Source organism: Crocodylus porosus, unplaced genomic scaffold (genome assembly GCF_001723895.1).
Source record: "Crocodylus porosus isolate Cpor-Errol unplaced genomic scaffold, CroPor_comp1, whole genome shotgun sequence".
Classification (NCBI taxonomy): Eukaryota; Metazoa; Chordata; order Crocodylia; family Crocodylidae; genus Crocodylus; species Crocodylus porosus.
This window is the reverse complement of record NW_017728911.1, coordinates 4176709-4195999: the sequence shown is the minus strand read 5'-3', so window position 1 is coordinate 4195999 and position 19291 is coordinate 4176709. Positions and strand designations below refer to the sequence as shown.

The 19291-nt window shown below is 53.2% G+C and overlaps 1 protein-coding gene across 2 annotated transcripts in view; it reads left to right on the top strand.

Moving 5' to 3' along the window:
* Positions 1-573: 573 nt before the first annotated feature.
* Positions 574-19291, top strand: part of CSK (c-src tyrosine kinase) — a 53702-nt gene continuing 34984 nt past the window's right edge. The window contains exon 1 of one of the 2 annotated variants that reach the window (XM_019533313.1): positions 574-1099. Coding sequence is in view for 1 of the 2 variants with exons in the window: in XM_019533312.1 (XP_019388857.1) it covers positions 7435-7461 (27 nt within the window). In the remaining variant the exon portion in view is untranslated. Of the gene's footprint in view, positions 1100-7393; positions 7462-19291 lie in introns of those variants that run through there. The other variant, XM_019533312.1, reaches the window with a different exon arrangement.

Genomic DNA, 19291 nt, shown 5'->3' with positions numbered 1-19291 from the left:
GCGCAGGCTCAGGGGTGATCTGATGGCCACCTATAAGTTTATCAGGGGTGACCACCAGGATCTGGGGGAACGTCTGTTCACCAGAGCACCCCAAGGGATGACTAAGTCACAAACTCCTGCAAGACTGTTTCAGGCTGGACATGAGGAAGAACTTCTTCACTGTCCGAGCCCCCAAGGTCTGGACGAGACCGCCGCTGGAGGTCGTTCAGCACCCACTTTGAACGCCTTCAGGACACATTTGGATACTTGTCTAATGATCCCTGCTGACTTCCTGCCCCTGGGGCAGGGGGCTGGACTCCCTCCAACTCTCTCATCCACTCCCAAGTTTCTAGATCAGGGCATTAAGTTTTGAAAGCCCCGGCAGAGGGGTAGGAGGGCCTGCTTCTGATCCCCTAGCACAGCTGCTGCCACTGACGGGCTCCGGCGAGCAGGCTGCGCCCCTCGGCCCGGCCGAGCGCCGTCCCGCGGCCGCGGTGCCCGGGGAAGCCCAGCAGGTGGCGCGATCTCTCCGCCCACGCCTCGGCCGGGGATGGGGTCGAGCCCAGGCGGCGCAGGCGCGCTGGTCCGGGCGGACGGATCCGGGCTCCGCTTCCTTCCAGCAGGCCCTGCGAGCTCCCCGCCGAGCCCGGGAGGAGGGAGGGAGCGGGCGGCCGGCCGGGGGCACGGAGCGAGCGCCAGCCCCGCGCCCGTCGCCTCGCCTCGCCCCCGCGAGGAGCAGGCAGAGCTCCCCCTCCCCTCCCCCGCCCAGGCCGGCAGGGGCCCGAGCAGGCGCGGCTGGAACGCGGCGAGCCCGAACGTTCGGAGATCGAACGCTCGGGGTGTTCCGCAGCGCACGAATTTGGAACCCTCGCTGCGGGCGCTGCTACATTGTTTCCTCTTCCTCCTCCTCCTCCCCGATCCCTCCCGCCCTGGGCCCCGCTGCCCCCAACCCTGCTCCTACCCCACCCTTTGTACCTCTCGCTTCCACCCCGGCCCAGCAGCGCCCGGGCCGTGTCCCGCCCGCCGCATGGCATACCCGGCAAGGGGCCGAGCCCCGCGCTGAGCAGCCGGCTCCGCGGCGTGGAAGCCGAGCCAAAGGCAGATCGGAGCCTGGAGAGAGGTGAGTGCTCCCGCCTGCCCCCCCGCAGCACTCGCACATTTCGGGGAGGGAAGGGAAGGGAGTGGTTACTACAGGGGCCCAGGCTGCGTCCTGCCCTCCCCCTTCCACAGCTTTCCCGCGTGATCCGGCCTTGGGTGGACTCCAGGATCCCAGCTCTCCCTCCTTGCCATCCGCCTGGTGGGTGGGAGCCTCCCTCGGGCACCCGCTGCTCACAGAGTGAGGGAGGGAAGGGTCTGACTCCAGCTCAGGCTGGGGAGAGCCACTGGGCACTTTGCGGGAGCCTTGCGTATGGTCACTTCCTGCTCCCCAGTCCCGGGGGACCGTCTGCTGGGGGCAGGCCCAGTGCTGGTACCGATGAAGCAGCCCAGCGAAGGGCCCGCTTTGTGCCTGTGACCTAGCGGAGAAGCAGAGAGAGAGAAGACTTTTTACATGGTGCGTGGGTCTCCAGAGCACGTCCATCGCTCTCCTACTTGGCCTAGGCCTGTGAGCTCTCCCTCCCCCACCCCCGAATCTCATTTCCTTGTGCGATCAGACTGGGATGTGCTGAGAGTGGACTCAGAATGAGCGAGCTTCCCTCTCTGCCTTGCCCTGGCTGTAGCATGGGGCCTGGGGTGGATCTGAGTTACCAGTTTCCTGTTTTATACCTCCCTCAAATAAGCCAAGAGGTGCCCAGCTGGACGGTTGGGAGAAGGGAGAGGAGCTGGCTTTCACACAGGCTCTGGACTAGGTTCCTCCGCCTTGTCTGCCAAGAAGGAACAGGCATGTTCCTGAAGGATGGCTCTCGGAGCTGAGTGGCAGCCCAGGGTGAGATGACAGCAGCTGAAACAATGGGGACTCCATCATCCCTGCCCAGAGCATTGCTGCCTCTCCTTCTGCAAGGAGCTGACCAGTTCATAGAGCAGAGCCCATCCTCCTCGGAGATTTGAGTGCCCAGGGCCTCTGGCTGGCGGTCCGCAGCCCAGGGATCAAGCGTGCAGGAACTCATGGCTGTAGCGTAATATGTATTGGCTTAGTCTGGATGATACACTGCTGCTGTCACCTCCCATGCATTTCATTGTAGGCAGACAGCCGGGCTACAGCCAGTCTTAGCCTTTCAGCTCTGCATTGTGGAAAACAACCAAGCTATTGAATGTGGAGAGTTTGGATTTTTGCCCCCGCCCCTTGACAATAAGTGAGTCATATTGCTGTGAGCTGGCTGGGGGACAAGCAGAAGGTCTGGGTTACGGCCTTTGGTTTGAGATCAGGGCAGCCACCACAAAGGCGCCATTACCGGATGTTGCCCGGATGGGTGAGTGTGGTGGTGCTGCCATTTTTGAAGCTGCGGTTATGGGTTTGGTGGGATCCGTGAGGCTATTTACTCTTTTTTTTTAAGCATCCAGTGGTTCTTTAGTGCACAGCGGAGGCGAGCAGGAGGGGCGACCTGACAGCGTGTTTAAGTGTCCGGTGAAAACTTAGGAACGGTGACTTTTGCTCCGTTACTTTATGGATGCAGACTTCTGCTCTCGTACGCTGAGAATAAAGGGGCTGTGTCCTCCCGCAGCGTTTTGCTGGCCCGTGGCATTCCAGGCTGTTTGGCAGGAAATCAAATAGCCAAATGGTGCGGTTGGAATGAAACGGGCTGGATAACTGTGTGACCTTGGTGGTTTGGGGCGGGTCGCGTAGAGGAAGAACTGACCTTCAGGCTTCAGGGCATAGGCAGGGGTCAGGAAGGAATTTTTCCATGTTCTGCCCCTGCGGTACATGTGCTGGTACGGAGAGTTGGTGTGCAGCCTCGGCTCTGCTGGCGGGCGGGTGCCAGGGGTACCACGCTCCATGGAGCCAGCAGTTGCCTCCGGCCTGTTTCTCTTTTCAGGTTTCCCATTGTTCACTCCAGCAAAGTTTACACTTTTGCTGATTGGGCCAGTGCTTCAAAGCATGGAAGTCACCCTCAGCCCCATGCAGGCTTGTTCCTTTTAATTCAGGCCTTTTACTTTCAGGCCTCTTTCTTTCTTTCTCTTTTGTTTGCTTTCTTCTGGTGCTGGGTCCCTTCGGAGTTGCCAGGGCCTCCAGGTAGATGCAAGGGGCTGCCAGTCTAAGACCCTTTTAAAACAGAGGGAACTCCAGGCAAGTGTTGAGTGTGCAGCGGGACACAGCACTCGCCCCTGGGATGGTTTTTTCAGGGTTGATCCTGCCTTGAGCAGGGGGCTGGACTAGATGGCCTGGTGAGGTCCCTTCCCTGCTTTCGTGCGATTCTTGCTCGGAGGAGGTGTTCTTGGCTCTGGAGTTGAAAAGAGAGGAAAATCCCGTCCACCTTTAAAATCCAATGTGGGGTGAGGAAATCTGAGGGAACAAGTGGTCTTAGTTCAGGAGAATCGCTTCTGACCCCTTGGCTGGTGATTGGTAAGGCCAAAGGTGGCCTGGCCCCCTAGGTCTGGTCCCTGATGACTGTATGTTGCAGGGGACAACTTTCCCTTCCCAGCTGCTGCCTATTTTTCCTCCACCTGATGACTTTGGTGGAGCTGCCCCTGCCTGCCCCGTGGCTGTATCTTGTTCTTCATGTGTGTGGCTCTGTGTATGTGTTTAAGGTTTCCAAATCTAGCTGCTCTGAGGGGTTCCCCCAGACAGTGAGCACATGTTGCAGGGCTGAGTCTGTGGCTGGCCTCTCTTCCCCTCCATAACAATTTCCCATCAGTGCTACTGCTCGTTCAGCACCACTGCCCTGTAGCGATGGGTGTAGGAAGACTATTCTAGTCATGGTTGCAGCTGGCAGTAACTCTCTAACCCAGTGGTTCTCAACTTTGGTAGACTCAAAACACCTTTCATCAGACTTGAGGGCCCCCTCAGAAAATGGCAGCTCTTGGCTTTCACTCATTGCTTGAATGCGGAAAAGTGCTTCCTCAGCCTGAGGAAGGGTATTTTTACCCAAAAGCTTGCTAAGAAATTTTTTTTTCCAACTATTTGAGTTGGTTTAATAAAAGATATCGGATTTACCCAAAGAACCTTGTCTGAAAAATACCAGGGCAGTTCTTCTGTTGCAAGGGACTCGGAAAGCCCACAGCAGGGAGGAACGGCTTCAACACCCTGGATCCCTGTTTTGAAACCTCTGGGTTTATCTTGTGAATCTTGTGTAGGTGTTCGCACACTTAAGGGTGCTTATATGGCACAGCATCCCACAGCACCCTTGAAAAGATCTCATGACGCCCCAGAGGACTGCAGCACCGTGGCTGAGAATCACTGATCTAACCCATTTGGGGCAAATGCATGTGGCTAAAACTCAAGCTGTGATGCTGCTTTTATAGTTACTGTCACTCGTACGGCTCCAGAGATGGCACGGGGGTGGGGGGTGGGGAGGTGTTGGGGGAGGAAAGCATAGGGTAAACAGTAAAGGAAGTGAATGCTTTTCTTATCTGTGTAAACTGTCAGCATTCACTGCTTCCCTCTATGGTGAAACTCGCTGTCCCAGCACATGTGAAGCTCAGTTACTATTCTCTCGCATGGTAAAGCCAGGGATAAAAGAAAATAAGATGACCCAAGCTGTTTGGAACCCGATGGGGCTGGCTTATCCCACGAAACAAAGAGACTGTCTTGTCTGTCTGCCCCCGTTGTATTTCAGATCACGTCAGAGCCCGAGTTGTGTTGCGCGCGGCAGTCCCCTGTTAGCACCGCCTGAGTTGAAGGCACAGTTTCAGTTCAGTTTGCTCAGCTCTCTTCGGCTGGGTTGCAAAGTTTTTAAACTTCAGAGGTGGCCTGCCTGCAGTTTGGGCCTCCGTTTGACTGAATTGTGAAGCTGAAGCGAAACCAGTGAAAGATGCTCTTGGCCTGATTTATGAGAACGGGGCACTTGCAAGATTTCACTAAAGTCATTTCTAAGGCAGTGCCCTTCAGCTGGTCCTCGCATTGCACATGGACTAGGCTTATGGAGTTGGGCACATGATGCTAGCCTACAAGTATTTTGGGGGAAGGAAGGATAGATGTGGGCACTGGTTATACTGGTGTGAACTTTTAGTGGAGAAATAGCATCCACAATTGTAGTGCCAGTTATGGCTTGGAAGGATGCGGCTTTGGGGTTGGTTGGTTTGAACTTGCCTGAACTGCAGGGCTGAGCTGAGGTGCAGGGATTAGCTAAAAATATCCCAGAGGGAAAAAAAATCACGTCTTGGTGGGTTGAGTTTAAAGCACCTGTCCCAGAATAATTCCTGTTATTATAGGCATCCAATAACATCATCTTTCTTCTGAATTGTTCCTTTCTCCCTGCGGAAAAAGTCCTTTCCAAGAGGCCAAGACCCTGACTAGACAAGAGAGGGGCATCAAAACCCACTTTAGATTTCCCGCGCTGTGAAACTCGCACACCCCAACCGATCAAGCAAAAACATTTTTCTTTCTTCTTTCAGTTATGGTAATTGTGGGCGTTACGTGTTATGGCAGCAGATACAATCTTTTGCTGTGCGTATGATGCCTTTTTTTCTAAGTTCAGTTTCATTTTTCATTCAGGAAGGGGAAATCCAGATTGAGCATTAGGGAATGTGTCTGATATTGGGATCTGGTCACTTAGGGTTAGATCACCCCAGGTGTTAAGTAGGGTGGGTTATCAGGAATATTTGTAGGGTGCAGGTCTTGACTGCTAAGCTTTTTGTCTAGAAGTGTGTGTGTGTGTGGGGGGGAAGTTGTTAAACATCCGGCCTGCAAGTTTCTGGAGGGGCAGGGAATAGGGGTGGGGGGTGAGTGAGGGCAGGGCCCATTGCTGAGTTCTGGGGTACGGAGCCCAATTGGGGATGTGTGTGAGTGGCTGTGGGGTGAACGATGGCTGCATTAACTCTTGCCCTGCTGCTGGGGGTGGGTCCAGATCTGGCCTCTCATCCAGATCCTCCCTGGGGAAGGGGGCAGGTAAACTTGGCAGCCCTGGTTTACAAGGAAGGCTTCTGTCTTTTGGGAAGAACCTGTCACATCTGAGTATTGCCTCCTTGCCTCTGTGGGCAGAGACCACCCCCGTGTAGCTGCAGCTCCCATCCTGGCCCAGCAGCAGAATGAAACCCAGGAGACTTTGATCAGTTTTCGTCCTCCTTGTACAGGCAGGAAAGGGGTGAAACCCAGTACAATTTCCCTTGGGGGAGGGTGGCCTTTAAGCAGCAGCAGAAACCAGTCCTGGGCCTGCTTGCAGCACAGGAGGATTCGAACAGTGGAGTGGGGATGGCAGGTGGGCAGAAGAGCAGAACACTTTCATTGGAGCTGCCAAGGTATGGGGGCAGATCAGCATGTACCAGCCATCAAGAGGCTGAGGAGGCCTGGGGCACAAGGAGGGTGGCTCCTTCCAGCCAACAGCTGTGGACAAGCCGAGCGGGGGATACAAAGGATGAGGCCCTGTATAATTGAGGCATCATCTAGCAGGGTGAGGAGCGACAGACATCAGCGCTTTCTCCTTGGCTTGGGTGAGGGGTCCCTGCTGATCGCTCCATTTCCCACTTCAGTCTGCTTCCAGCAGGGGCCAGGGACAGCCCCTGCATGTGAATTCCCATGCAGCCCCTCTCCCCAGCTGCTGGGAGTGGGAGCAGGATTTCTCTCTTGTTGGTAGGGCTGCTTTCCCAACCCATGGCTAGCGGGTCAGATCTGCTGGCTAGTTGATGGTTGCTGAGTTTTTTTCAGTCCTGGCTGTATCTTGTGGAACGGGCTGTGGTTGGGAGCAGGTGACGCGGCCATCGGAGAAGTAGACTCTATGGTCATAGCCACTGCTGGACAGTCGTGAATCGGCCGAGGGGCGGACTAGGGATAATCCAGTGGGATTTGTCCTGTGGCTTTAAAAAAACAAAAACCAAACTGGAAGGCACAGTGCTACATTCACCCACTGCCAAAGCAACTTGTGCTCTGCCTGCCTCCCCTCCCTCCTGGAGAGGGAGATCAGCTCCAGGGGAGGTCCCTACAGGCCGGGGAGCTAGGCTGCCTGGGGAGCCTATGCTATGATTTCCCTTTTGTGTGCAGCAAAGTTGCGAACTGGGTTTGAAATGGAAATGCACTGTTTCCCATGCGCGTGTGCCCCCCCGCCCCGCCGCTCCTCCGCACTCCCTGCCCTTGCGGTGGGGTTAGGAATCGATAGCATCTGGCCGCCGAGCACGCAGGCGGATGGACCGAAGCGACTGTGCTCTCGGTTCCCGGTGATTGCAACCTCAGCTCTTGGTGCAGGATTTTCCTTTCGCATCGGGCACCGTGGGGAATTTTTTTCCCCCTTCTTCCCCCTTCTGTCCCCCCCTCTGGCTGGAGGAACCGCAGGAGATGAAAGAGAAGCGGGGATCTCTCAGTGGAGCCCGGCAGCCACCGTCTCACTGATGCCTTTGCTTCTCTGCTCTCCTGTTATGTAACCAAAGATGCTTCTCAGCTTCTGCTCTGGTCTTGTAAGTTTTTTTCTTTCCCTCTCTTTCTTCCTCCCCACTGTATCCCCCCCATACTACCCCCCTGGCCCTGACCCACCTTGGAAAGTCATAAATAACTAAGGCTGGCTGAAAGGCTGCTGGCTGGGCCCCATGCTGCAGAGGCTCAGCACTGCATGGTTAGGATCCGCTCCAGTCTTCTGCCTGGTGCGATGGCGTTTGGCCCGGGCAGCCTTCGTGCTACCGTAGATCCCAGCAGCCTCCACCATTGTAGAGACAGGCTCTGTTATAGCCTGTGGCTTCAGTGGCTATGCAGGTCAGTCTGTGGTGGTGGTGGTTGTGGGGGGTGGATCCCTGGTCTCTCTGCTGCAGGCAGTGATGAGGAGGAGCGTAGGGGAGAGTGTGTGCGTGCTGGGGGCAGGGGTGGCTAGTTTTGGGGGGGATGGAGGGTTGGGCTTGTCACTTGGGTTACCCCCCACCCCACCCGCCGGCAATCGCAAGGTTCACATCTGCTGTGCTGCGGGATGAAGAAGCAGGTGCAGGGGGAGGAGGGAGATTGGACCAGCCGTGGGATGGGATCTGCAGGAGTGACTGTGATTCCTCCTGGTTCTGACGTGTGGGGGAACATGCTGAGCAGCTGGCTAAGCCTTGGGTTTGAAACTCCTGCTGCCCGCATCTCCTTTGTATTAAGGCTTGGGCAGGAGCCTTGTACACACCGTTTCTGCCCACTCGGAGCCTCCCTCTTTGTCTCCAGAGTCAGGTCGATGAGAATCGAGTCCAGAGACCCCTCTCCATTGATTGGCAGTCAGGAATTGCAGCTGGTTGCACTCAGCCACTTTTCCCTCGTTTGGATATGCTGAGCCTCACAGAGCTTGCTCTGTGGTCAGTCTTGGTGGCTGTGGTCCAGTCTCTGCTGCAGGGATGGGAGAAATCCTCCTGGCACGATGGAAATATCAGGCTGGCTTGGTCGTGCTGCCTTTCCTTCCTTCCTCCCCTAGGCCTGCTGGGCTTAGACTGGCGGTTGCTTTCCTCCCCAGAGGTGGCTGCACTTAAGTGGTACTGCATGCATACAGGTTGTAAGCATGGTTTCAAGTTCCCCTCTGTAGGCACCATCTTGGAAACACAGTGGAAAGGAGCTGCACCTTCCTCCTTGATCCGCAGAAGGTTTTTCACCAGTTAGGGGGATGTTTTAAATAACCTTCCTCACCCGTCACCTAGCCCTAAACTCTACCCCCTCCCTCCCTCACCCCTCTACAAGTCTTGGCAAGGAAGCCTTCCAGCATGCCACTAATTCAGGCTCCAGTAGTACAAGTGGGGAGCGAGCCCCAGGGTTGAGGTTTCTCCCAGAAAGTCCCAGTGTCATCAGGTAGCAGTCAGCAGCTGGGAGAGAGCTGTGATTTCATAGGGAACCAGGTGCTGAAACATAAAGCTTTGCATCGGTGCCTTGAGTTTATGGGATTGTAAGAAAGTAGGCCTGGAAGGGACCTTGGAGGTCACCTCGTCCAGTCCCCTGCTCGAGACGGGATCATCCTTGAGTTTCACCTGGATGTGTGTTGGCAGGTGCGGGCATCTCTTGGAGCAGGGCAGCAGCGTGCTCCTGACGTGTGGCTCCCCTTGGGAATCTCTCTGCGGCACCGTGTGCTAATTTCAGCATGCAGCAGCGCTGGGAGCTTCCTTTGCTGCCAGGTGGCCAACCGAGGCATAGGTGACTGTGGCGAGGTCCTTGCAGGGGAGAGGAGAGGCTGCCCCCTTCCTCCAGGCACCTGTGGGAATCACACTCTTGACTGCAGGGCACCCCAGCCTGGTACAGGACAGCCCCTGCGACCCTGGAGAGAGTAACAGTAATTGTCGAAATAAGCAGCTTTTATGTGTCGACTGTGGCTCTTCAGGCGGTGAACTCTGAGCCTCCATAATAAGCAAGCCATTGCTTCTGAAAGCTGCATATCTCTGATTTAGTTAGCTTATTGCAGGGGCGGCCAACCTGTGACACAAGCAGTCTTTGTGGATTTTCCCTCGCAAAAGCAAGGTGGGGTGCATCTGTGCCGGGGCGTCTTCCCGCAGCGTTTCATTGTACTGAGTTCAGCAGAGCCACTGGGGAATCACTTGTGATCTGGTTTTTTTGGCTGGATCCAAAAGCCCAGCGAAGCCAGCGGGTGTCTTTCTGCTGACATCCCTGGGTGTTGGACCGGTTGCCCTGGAGCAAGTAATGGAGTAAATCAGGTAGGGACCTAGCCCAATGATTGCAAGCTTCAGAGCCACTGGAGAAGCTGGTAGGATGCTGGAGAGTCAGAGTCCTATTCCTGGACCACTTGCATCCATAGTGATGACCTGTGGCTGCTTAGCAGGGGAGGTGGGAGGAACCACAGGAGCTGCCTGTGTTCGTGGACAGCGCAGACCCCTCCCCCCCTTCCTAGGCCATCTGCCCATGTTAAGGCTGAAGTCGGCTTCCCACATTAAGCCTATTCCCACCCACATGCAAGAGAATCTGCTCCCATCTCTCTCGCAAGGCCGGCAGCAGCGTCCACGTCAGAGATGCCACCCTCCGGCCTCCTCCCTGGCCCTCTCTGCAGGCCGGACCTCTGGACACGTGGGCAGAGGGGAGGGCTCCACGCTACGCCTCTTCTGTGTTGCCTTTGCCCTCCAGGGCAGTTAACTTTTCATGATCCACTAGCTTGGAGTGGGGAAGGAAAGGGGATCAGCTGCCTCTGCTATTGAGTCGGCCTCGGCTCTGACGTGAGGGTTGGTAGATTTGCGCCGGGCCGTTATCTGCGGGTTCTCGCCGCCAGTCGTCTCCCAGGACGGACGAGGAGCCACAGCTGGCAAAGAGCCTCTGGCCCAGCCGGGTCGATCACTTCTTCCTCCCTGCTCCCCTCCTCCCACCCTTGTCTGTATTTCCTCCTGAAACAGCCCGTGGCTGGAGTTTGCCTCCTCTCCAGCCAATGCAGGCACATTTCGAGGGAAAGGAGCCTCTGACATGAACTGTGGGCTCCCAGAGGGAGCCATCCAAAAATAGCAGGGCTTGATCCCTTTTCCCCTGCTTCCCTGGCCTTGGAGAGCGCATTTCATCCAGAGATGTTTGCTGAGCTGCATCAGAGTGCCTGTGACTTCTCTGTGAGCCTGGCTTGCTGATGGGGAAGTGGCACTCAGCGGCATCCGAGCAGAAGAGATATGACCTCTTAGTGCAATGGATGGGTATGGTCAGGGTGTCGGAGGAGGCAATGGAGAACTGGGGTCTGGCCCAGCAAAGAAATTACGGTGCCACTACCTGACCCCCGGCTGAGGAGAGCCAGTCCTGGCTTTCTTCCTCTCCTTTCCCATGTGAGTTTGGTCTGCGCTGGAGATAAACTTGGATTTTGTTAGTGGGGGGCAGGGCCAGGTGGCTGGTGCTGGGTGGACCCTTCTGTTCCTGTCCTCCGGACCCTTTCCTTATTGTCACAGTCCACTGATGTGTGTTCCCTGCACCCGACTCCTTTCTCCCCCTGTAATTGGGAGCCACTGGTGTGAACTACAAATTGCTGAGTAACGATTAAAAGTCAAACTACAACTCAAAAATAACCCTCAGGGAGGAAGAGCTCATCTAAAAGATATGGAAGAGGAGGAAAGGGGGATTTCCAGAGCCTTGGCCACGGCTGTGTCTGGTTGCAGCTGTATCAGTTGGGTTTCAATCCTATCAGCGCCCATGAGTTAAGAAGGATCATGGTGCATCGGTTTGGAGGCCATCAGGGAAAGTGCAGGTGGTCTTTTATTGAGGCAGTTCCTCAGCAGGTGCATAAGGGGCACGGTACCGCAAGAGACGCTGTCTGCTGGCCAGAAACTAGGTTTTGACTTACTCCCAGGCTTCCAACAGAATCCAAAGGCATCTTAGTATGAGACCTCGCCTTCCTGAAATTGTCCCTCTTGTTGAGATGGTTTTACTCCTTCCTTTGCTGTCCCATTAACAGGGGCATAGATGGAGAAAGTAAAGGAGAACATGTGTTTCATCCCAGAGTGGGCCACATTTCAGTATGGCCAGAGCCATCCCGGTTTATTTGCCAGTGGCAAAGCCCATTTATGAGTCTGCAGGGCAAGAGAGCATTTGATGAGGGTTGCAAGCTGTTAATGTCACTCGTCCCCAGCAAGTGATGCATAAAGAAGAGTTTATTCAATACATTTCTCCACCTCATCCGTTCACAGCGTGTCAACAGACAGATCCCAGTTGTTCTTGCATTTGGCTAGAAGCGAGTCCATGAGCATAATAGAGTCGATCTATTCTCTGGCTGGCTGTTTGAACTAATCATTCAGTAGCCACATGCTTAGCTGGGTTTCCTGGTTGGATATATCCTACGTGTGATTGCCTGGCTTCGGGTTTGCTTTTTGCAAGCGTTTATGCTCATGCACTTCAGTCGCTGCTGTGATGAGGGAAAGGGAATAGAAAAGATGTGCGAATGCGGCTGGAGGCAGTTCATTAAAAAAGAAATATATGGCTGTAGATGACCTTGATTGTAACGCTCCTCAGTTGTACGCAGACGCCACGGATATTAGTGGGGAGAAGCTCTGAGATGCATTAGCCCTTATTGCAGGGGTAGTATACCTGCAGCACGTGTGCCACAAGTGGCATGGGCAGCCTCTGTGTGTGGCATATGGCAGATCAGGGAGAGGACAGGGACCAGAAAGCAGAGCAGCGGATCAGGCCTGAAAAGGGGATCAGGGTGGCTCTCGGGGAGAGTGTGGAGCTTAATTTGTGGCACATCAAATAAGTTGGCTCCCTGCTGCCTCATTGCTTGATCTGAAGGAGTAAGTCTTTGTTCCTTGCTCACAGCAGGCATGGTGACTGAAAGGGGGATTCTCCTGTATACAGCAATGTGGCTGTATCATTAAGTAGAGTGGATGCATCTCATTAGTTCAGTCTGGGCTCTTTTATTGAGATGTTCATTGAGATATGGTTTTAAATCAGGGATGTTAACACATCCAGCGTCATGGGCTGAATGAGGGGCATGGGTCTGGTCTGTACTGAGGCCTGCACACTGGTCCAGCATAGACACCTCATGCAGTGCATGCCCCAGACAAGCCCTGGCCCTGTGGTGCGTGTTCAGAGCTGGCACAGGGCGGGCACTGCATAAGGAGCCCAAGCTGGACTGGCCCTGAGTGCAGGCTCCAGTGCCTAAGGATGATGTGTAGGCCCAGTCTAGACTGGCTTCAGAGCAGGCATTCAAGGCTTGCCTGGCACAGGTGCTTTATACAGTGCATGCCCCAAACTGTAATGGGCACTGCCCACGGTGCTGGTTCTAGTCCCGTGCGTGGTTTGCAGCCTGTGCCACCCTAGCCTCATGAGCCATATCTTTGACACCCTTAGTTTTAATGTATTTTAATTGTTTATTGCTGAGTCCTTGCTGTGCATGTTTTGTGTTAGACTGTCTGGTTTCCTAATGGTGAGCAAATTGTCAGCATTTATATTGAGAATGGTTTCTTTTACTGCTTTGTTGCATCCTCTGTTAGCTGAATGCCTTTGGGAAGCATGGCTGGAAAGCCATTGAGATTGCTGAATTTTTTGGGATAAGGGACATGGGTACAATTTACTGTGTCAAACCTCAAGGTAGAGGCACACTATTGGCTTAAATTGGGGGTGTCAAAGATGTGTTCAGGGGTCCAGAAGAGGCTGGGAGTTTAGAGGCAGGGCCCAACACCAAATTCCAGGATATGGAGCCCTATTTGCAACATGCTTCAGTGACGGCATGGCAAGCAATGGCAGCGTCTGTCACAGTGGCTTGGACATCTGTGGCAGTTCATGTCCCTGCTGCTCACCCCATCACTGGCACTGGCAGCGGGTCTGGATATGGCCTACAAGGAATCCTGCAGTCTGCACCCACCGCCCCCTACCCATGCGAATAAGACCTGCGGCTTTATTTAAAGCTTACAAGAGAGTAGCATGCAATACCAGTGGTCTCTCTGACTGCAGATACGGTGATGCATTAACTAAAGTTCTGGAGGAGAATGGTTTTCTGCAGAAAACCAACACTTCCAAGGGCGTACAGATAAGCTGCTGTTCAGCTCTCATGTTGTTCACCTAACCGAGGCTTGATCAAGTGAAGACGTACCGCAAAAAGCTTCTGCGCGCAGAGTGCTCATCTGTGCTGGAGAAGCCAAGTTCTGGGTGCCCTCCATCCCCTTGCTGTGAAAACAGCAGAGTGGAAGGCAGTGCTGATAAGCACCAAGCCGGAGCTCTGTTTGTAGCAATGCCACAGCTGATGCGTCAGACTTCCACACCGCCAGGAAGTAACGTGCTGTAGATAGGCTGACTTAGGGTTTGCAGCTGGAGGGCAATCACACTCTCGGCTTCTGGAAACTTTTGAAGATCCTGTCCTCTAGGTTGGGGGGTCGCAACCTTTTACCCGAATTAATGCAGCTCAGTGCTAAGGCAGGCCATTGCTAATGACCCAGTCACCACCACTGCCCTCGATTCTTGCTTCCCTAGCTTTGTGGCCCATTAAAATCTCTTTGTAGACCACATCTGGCCTGTGGGTCAGAGGTTGCAGGCCCTGCTGTAGATCAGTGGTTTTCAACCTCTTTTGTACCAGGACCCATTTGTAAACATTGATGGCTGGTCCCAAACCAGTGCCCCTCACTCCTGACCTGCTGCCCCCCAGGCCTCAGCCCCACAGTGTATGAGGCAGAGGGTGGGTGTGTGAGGCAGGGTAGGGGGGTGGGTTGGCCAGCCTGCAAGAGAAAAAGCCAGTTTCCCACATTTTTCTCCTTCAAAGGAAAATCAAATTTTAGAGTTTGTGCGTGACCCTTTCATATATTCTTGTGACCCATGGATTGAGAAACACTGCTCTAGATGACTAAATAAGAGTTTAAGACAGTGGTTCTCAACCTGTGTGCCACAAGATCCTTCTACAAGTGCCATGGGGTGCCACGCAATAATAGCACTGTGAGGTGTGCAAACACCTACATGCAATTTGCAAAATAAATCCAGAGATTTCAAATAGGAATCCAGAGTATAAAAAACAGTCCACCCTATTGGGTGTCTCTGAGTCCTTTGCAATAGAAGAATTGCTCTAGCATTTTTGTGTAGTCAAAAAATGAGTGAAAGTTCAGAATTGGCATTTTTCAAGGGGGTACCTTCAGTCTAACAAGGGTGACTTGAGTTTAATAAAGTTGAGAACCACTGGTTTAAGAGCTTAAAGATATGTTTCTCATGTGGAAGAGTGTGTGCCTGGGGGTCTGTGTGAGGATATATGAGATGATAACCTTCTACTTTTGGAAATCTAAAGACCTGAATTTTGCCTTGCAAATGTCAAAGATTTTATGGCCCTATTTAATTAAGCCTCCTGTTATTATCCCTCTGCTGCTGTCAGCAGAAATTCCCAGGCTTGTTTGTTGGCACTTGTGTTTCCAGTGGAGGGGCAGGGGGCAGCTCACATGAGGAAATGATTTGCAGGCTCAGGCTGTCTTTATTGACAGTGGAGACCCAGGTTCAGTCCTCAACTGTGTCCCAGACTGTGTGTGACTCACAGGGCCTGTCTGCATCGCTCCCGTGCTGGGTCTGGGCCTGCTGCCAAGGGGCACGCCTTGCCTCACCCACTTGATCCTGAGCAGCATGTGCCAAGTCCTGGGAACGGAGCCACAGAGTTGCCCGAGAGCAGCCCTGTGCTCCCGCCTGCTATTCTCAGGCTGTCACAGGCATCTTTATGGGTACACGTTGAAGGCCACTCTGGGGGGGGGGTAACGATGCCGAGCTGGAGGGACTGGGTGAGGCTTGCTGTTCAGCCTGGGGCCAGGCCTGGCACTGTGTAGACAAGCCCATCCCATAGATGCACGAAGTCTGCCCCTAGAAGGAACCATTTGATTGTTGAGCCTGAGCTGAGCATCACAAACCCAGCTGCTTTCTGCCAAGTTCATCTCTAGGGCTCCGAGAGACTTGGTCTCTTGCTTGCCTGTATGAGTGATTTATTACTGTCACTGTTAGAAATCAGTGCTTTAGTTAGCTAATGCCTCAGTTTTCCTATCTGTAAAATGGGGGTGTCCTCTCCCACTCTCACCTCATAGCAAGGAGTCTGAGATGCTCAAATCCTGCAGATGTGGGAGCCACATCCATTCAACAAGTTATGACCTGCTCCCTGTAAGCAGTGCTGCAAACAGTGGCATTACCAGAAACCCTTCATGTATAACTGAAACTTTACTTCTTTATAGTAAGGGTTGCTAAAATCTGGAATGGGCTTCCAATGGAGGTGGTGTTCTTCCCTACCCTGGGGGTCCTTAAGAGGAGGCTAGACATGCACCTGGCTTGAGTTGTCTGACCCCAGCACTCTTTCCTGCCCAGGGCAGGGGGTCAGACTTGATGATCTGCAGAGGTCCCTTCTGACCCAAACATCTATGAAATCTGGGAAACTGAGTTCACTTCACATTTTAATTTAATATTGCTTTGAAGGAAACTTTCATGTTGGTTTTATAAGGCATCAGCTGGGCATATCTCAGTTATTGAAAGGAGTGATTTAAATTGTTTCCCCTTGTTAGTTGTTATGCTGATGAGCATATGTCTGAAATCCAAGCTCCTAGTGATACAGCTCCTAATACCTCAGGGAAGTTGCAGTCTAAATAGATGAGATGGGCAAGAGTTGGGAGTATTAATATTCCCATTGTGCTGGTAGGATGTGGAGATGGGGAGTTGAAGTGACTTGCTTTAGCACATGCAGGGCAGCTGTGGCAGCGTCAGGAAATGAAGCAAATCTCCCAAGATCTACCAAGAACCTTTGCTTGCAAGATGGTTGTGATGAGCCAGACTGCCAGTGTCGGTGTTTTAACCACGTTTGAGCCAATCGGGCCAGATCCTGGCTCTCTCTTGCAGAGCCTGAATTGAGAAAGCAGAGACCTGGTCATCGCACCCTTGTCACTCAAACTGCCCATGCCTTGTACTGATAGGGGCAGCTCTTCTTAGGGTTGCTTTCCCCACATCTGTGTCAAAAAAGGAAATGGGATCATCCGGTTGCTTTCTCCCCCTCCCTGTCCCCCAGCATGCACTTTGAAGCGGGGTGGGGGGCAGAGAAATCTGCTGGGAATCGATCTGATTGGATAAGAAGATGACTCATTTTCTTTCTGTAATGCCTTTCATCCAGGGGGCCCTCCCAATCACTCTGCTTCATCCATCTTCCAAAGGGCAGCTGCAATTTTTTTGCATTAGCAAAGCTATATAGCCTGGGGTTTTGCCTAGAGATTTTTTTTTTAATTTTATTTTTACCTCCTATATATGAGGAGTTTGGGGCTAATAGGATGCAATCTCTTAGTCATGGAGGCCAATTCATCACCTGCACAAGAATCACCCTGGGGTATTAACAGTTATGGAGGGACCTCAGGTTTGTTTCTTAGCTGGAGATGTTACCTCCAGCCCCACCGTGCCTCTGAGCCGTTCACCAGAGCATCTCCTGCAAACCCAGGAGGTGTTGTGTCCTGCCCCTCAACCCAGGCTCCATTTCTGCTTGGCTTGCAACTTATTAAAAGGACTGTGGGGTTGCTTGCCTTCTTGTTAAGCCGGTTGGGAACACAGCTTCTTGCGACCATTGTGCCCTCTCTACCCCCGCTGAAATAAACAGCATCCTGCATAGATTCCCCGCCCCTCCACAAACAGTAGCTAGAAGCAGCTGCTGCCATGCGGATCACAGCGAGTGGGTTGAGAAAAGAGACTGCTTTTGCTGGGGGAAGGGATGTCAGGAGCTAGTAAATTAGATTAGATCTAGTAGTTGAAAGCGCTCTGAATCTCTGGGGATCTGGGGAGATCACGTTACTTCCAGCTCTCCTGGCTGCTGTCAGAGTGCTCCTATTCTGCAGCCTTTAAAAAGATGGGAGTGGGGGAGGGGGGTGGAAATTACAGCCTTGTGGCTCTTCTGCCAAGAGGATCTTGAAAATGGTATGTGCAGGGAAATGAAATGCAAAAATCTTGGTTAAGGCAGCATTCACCTTCCAGGCTGACGTGCGAGCAGGCGAATGAGGGCTCCCGCAGCAGGTGTGTGCTGGGTCCTTGCACACTTGAGGTCCCTTTGAGGGTTAGACTGGATAGGGGAAAGCAAATTGGGTTTTCGGAGGCTTCACCTTTGAGTCCACAAGGCTCAGTAGCTTCTGGAGCCACATAAGCCATGTGTGTTACTCAGAGAGTCCCAGCAGCCTACCTGCATGCCTTTAGCTGAATTGTGGCAAACCCGCTGCTGTGCAAAAGAAAGTGCTGCGGTATGTGATTAATGCTAGCACAGGTCGAAAATGGAGGAGAATTGACAGCTGGTGAATGCATGATGCAGTATGTGCAATCATAGGCAAGACCAACCCCAATGCATTAAAGAGTAAAACTCCTGTGGATACTATTTTCAGTGAGGAGCTGCAGGCGATAAGTTGAAGTCACATCTTGGGAGACGTGGTCTGAGTATCACTGAGTTAGGCCAGTTCTAGCTTAAATATATAGCTTGGATGTGTTAAGGAGCCCAGGTTTTCCAACTGATGACTTTTTGTCTTGAGAGGCTTCAAAGGGGATCTGATGGTCCTCGAATTGCCAGGCCAGCTGGGCCCATGGTGTGAGCTGCTCTGACCCTTCCCCCATTCCCCTCCATAACTCCAGCCAGAGATTTTTCCCTTAGCTACGCCTGCGTGGAGCCCAGCAACCTTTGTTTGCCTCAAGCTGCGCCGTCCAGAAAGACGATGCACAGAGATCAAGAGCTAGTGCAGGCACCCCTTCCTCGGTCTCTTCCGACGATGCATGAGCAACGAGGGCCTCATTTCTCATTTGAATCTCACAGAGCAGCTGCCTGGTGCTTCCTGAGAATTGGGGCTTTTGAAGGCGTCTCAAACCGAGCACCCAAAAGTCTCTTGAAAACCCCAGCCTGGATTTCCACTCCAGGGCACTCAGAAAATCCCCAAAAGTGTGTGCGGAAGGGGGGGTGGTGAGGTGGTAGACTTTCCTTCCCCTCAGAACTGAAGAGCATGTTTTTTAACAAATCCCCAACATCCTGCAGTATGTTGGGGGCTGGTTGTGGAGTCTGACGGGGACGTGTGGTGGAACGAGGCAGCGTTATCCAGTACCACGAAACCTAAGAAATGGCGAGCATGAGGCACTCGTTGTGTTCCTGTATTCCCGGAGTTGGCCACCCTTTTAGCAACAACAGGACGAATTGAATCCCAGTCGGTCCTAACGTGGGCCACCTTGAATCCCAGTCGGTCCTAACGTGGGACAGCTTGCCACCGCTTCCTCTGCCACCAGTAGCCACTGCTGCCCTGGCTTGGTGGACTGGGCAGGACCTCTTCACGGGCTGCAGGTTGCTGACCCCTGCTGTACTGAGCCATCAGTGGTGATCCACTGGTGAGGATCTAGTCTTCAAAGAAGCTGATTGGGCCCCCCCTGGGGGGGCAGAAACAGAATTTGTTAAAAACTGCACATGAAGAAAAGCTTATTATAACTCAGAAAGGAGCCATAATTAGGTGCAAAATCAGGGAAAAACCCTCCCAAACAGGAAACCCTGCATCGATATAAATAGAGGCCGCACCGTGTGGCTGAGGTTAGCGCTGCCATGCAGACGTTCACTTCATGTTTCTCGGTGCTCGTGCACTCAGATTCATAATCTCAGGGCAGGTTTTTGCATTCACAGAGCAGTTCTGCCTCTCGGCAGCAGGCAAGGGTTGGGAGGGTGGGTCGGTGCTTCCGTGTAGATTGGCATCGCAGAGACAGATCAGACTCGCTCGGTTCGAGATCTCGGGCTGAGTTTGCAGGACTGGCAGTGCATCAAACCAAGCCCTGGAGTGGTTTGTTTTGTTTTTTTTCAAACTTGCAAATTCATGCTCAGATCTCTCCAGCTTGTACGTTGTTCCAGGTTAGCAAAACGTTGCAGGCATGAGCTAG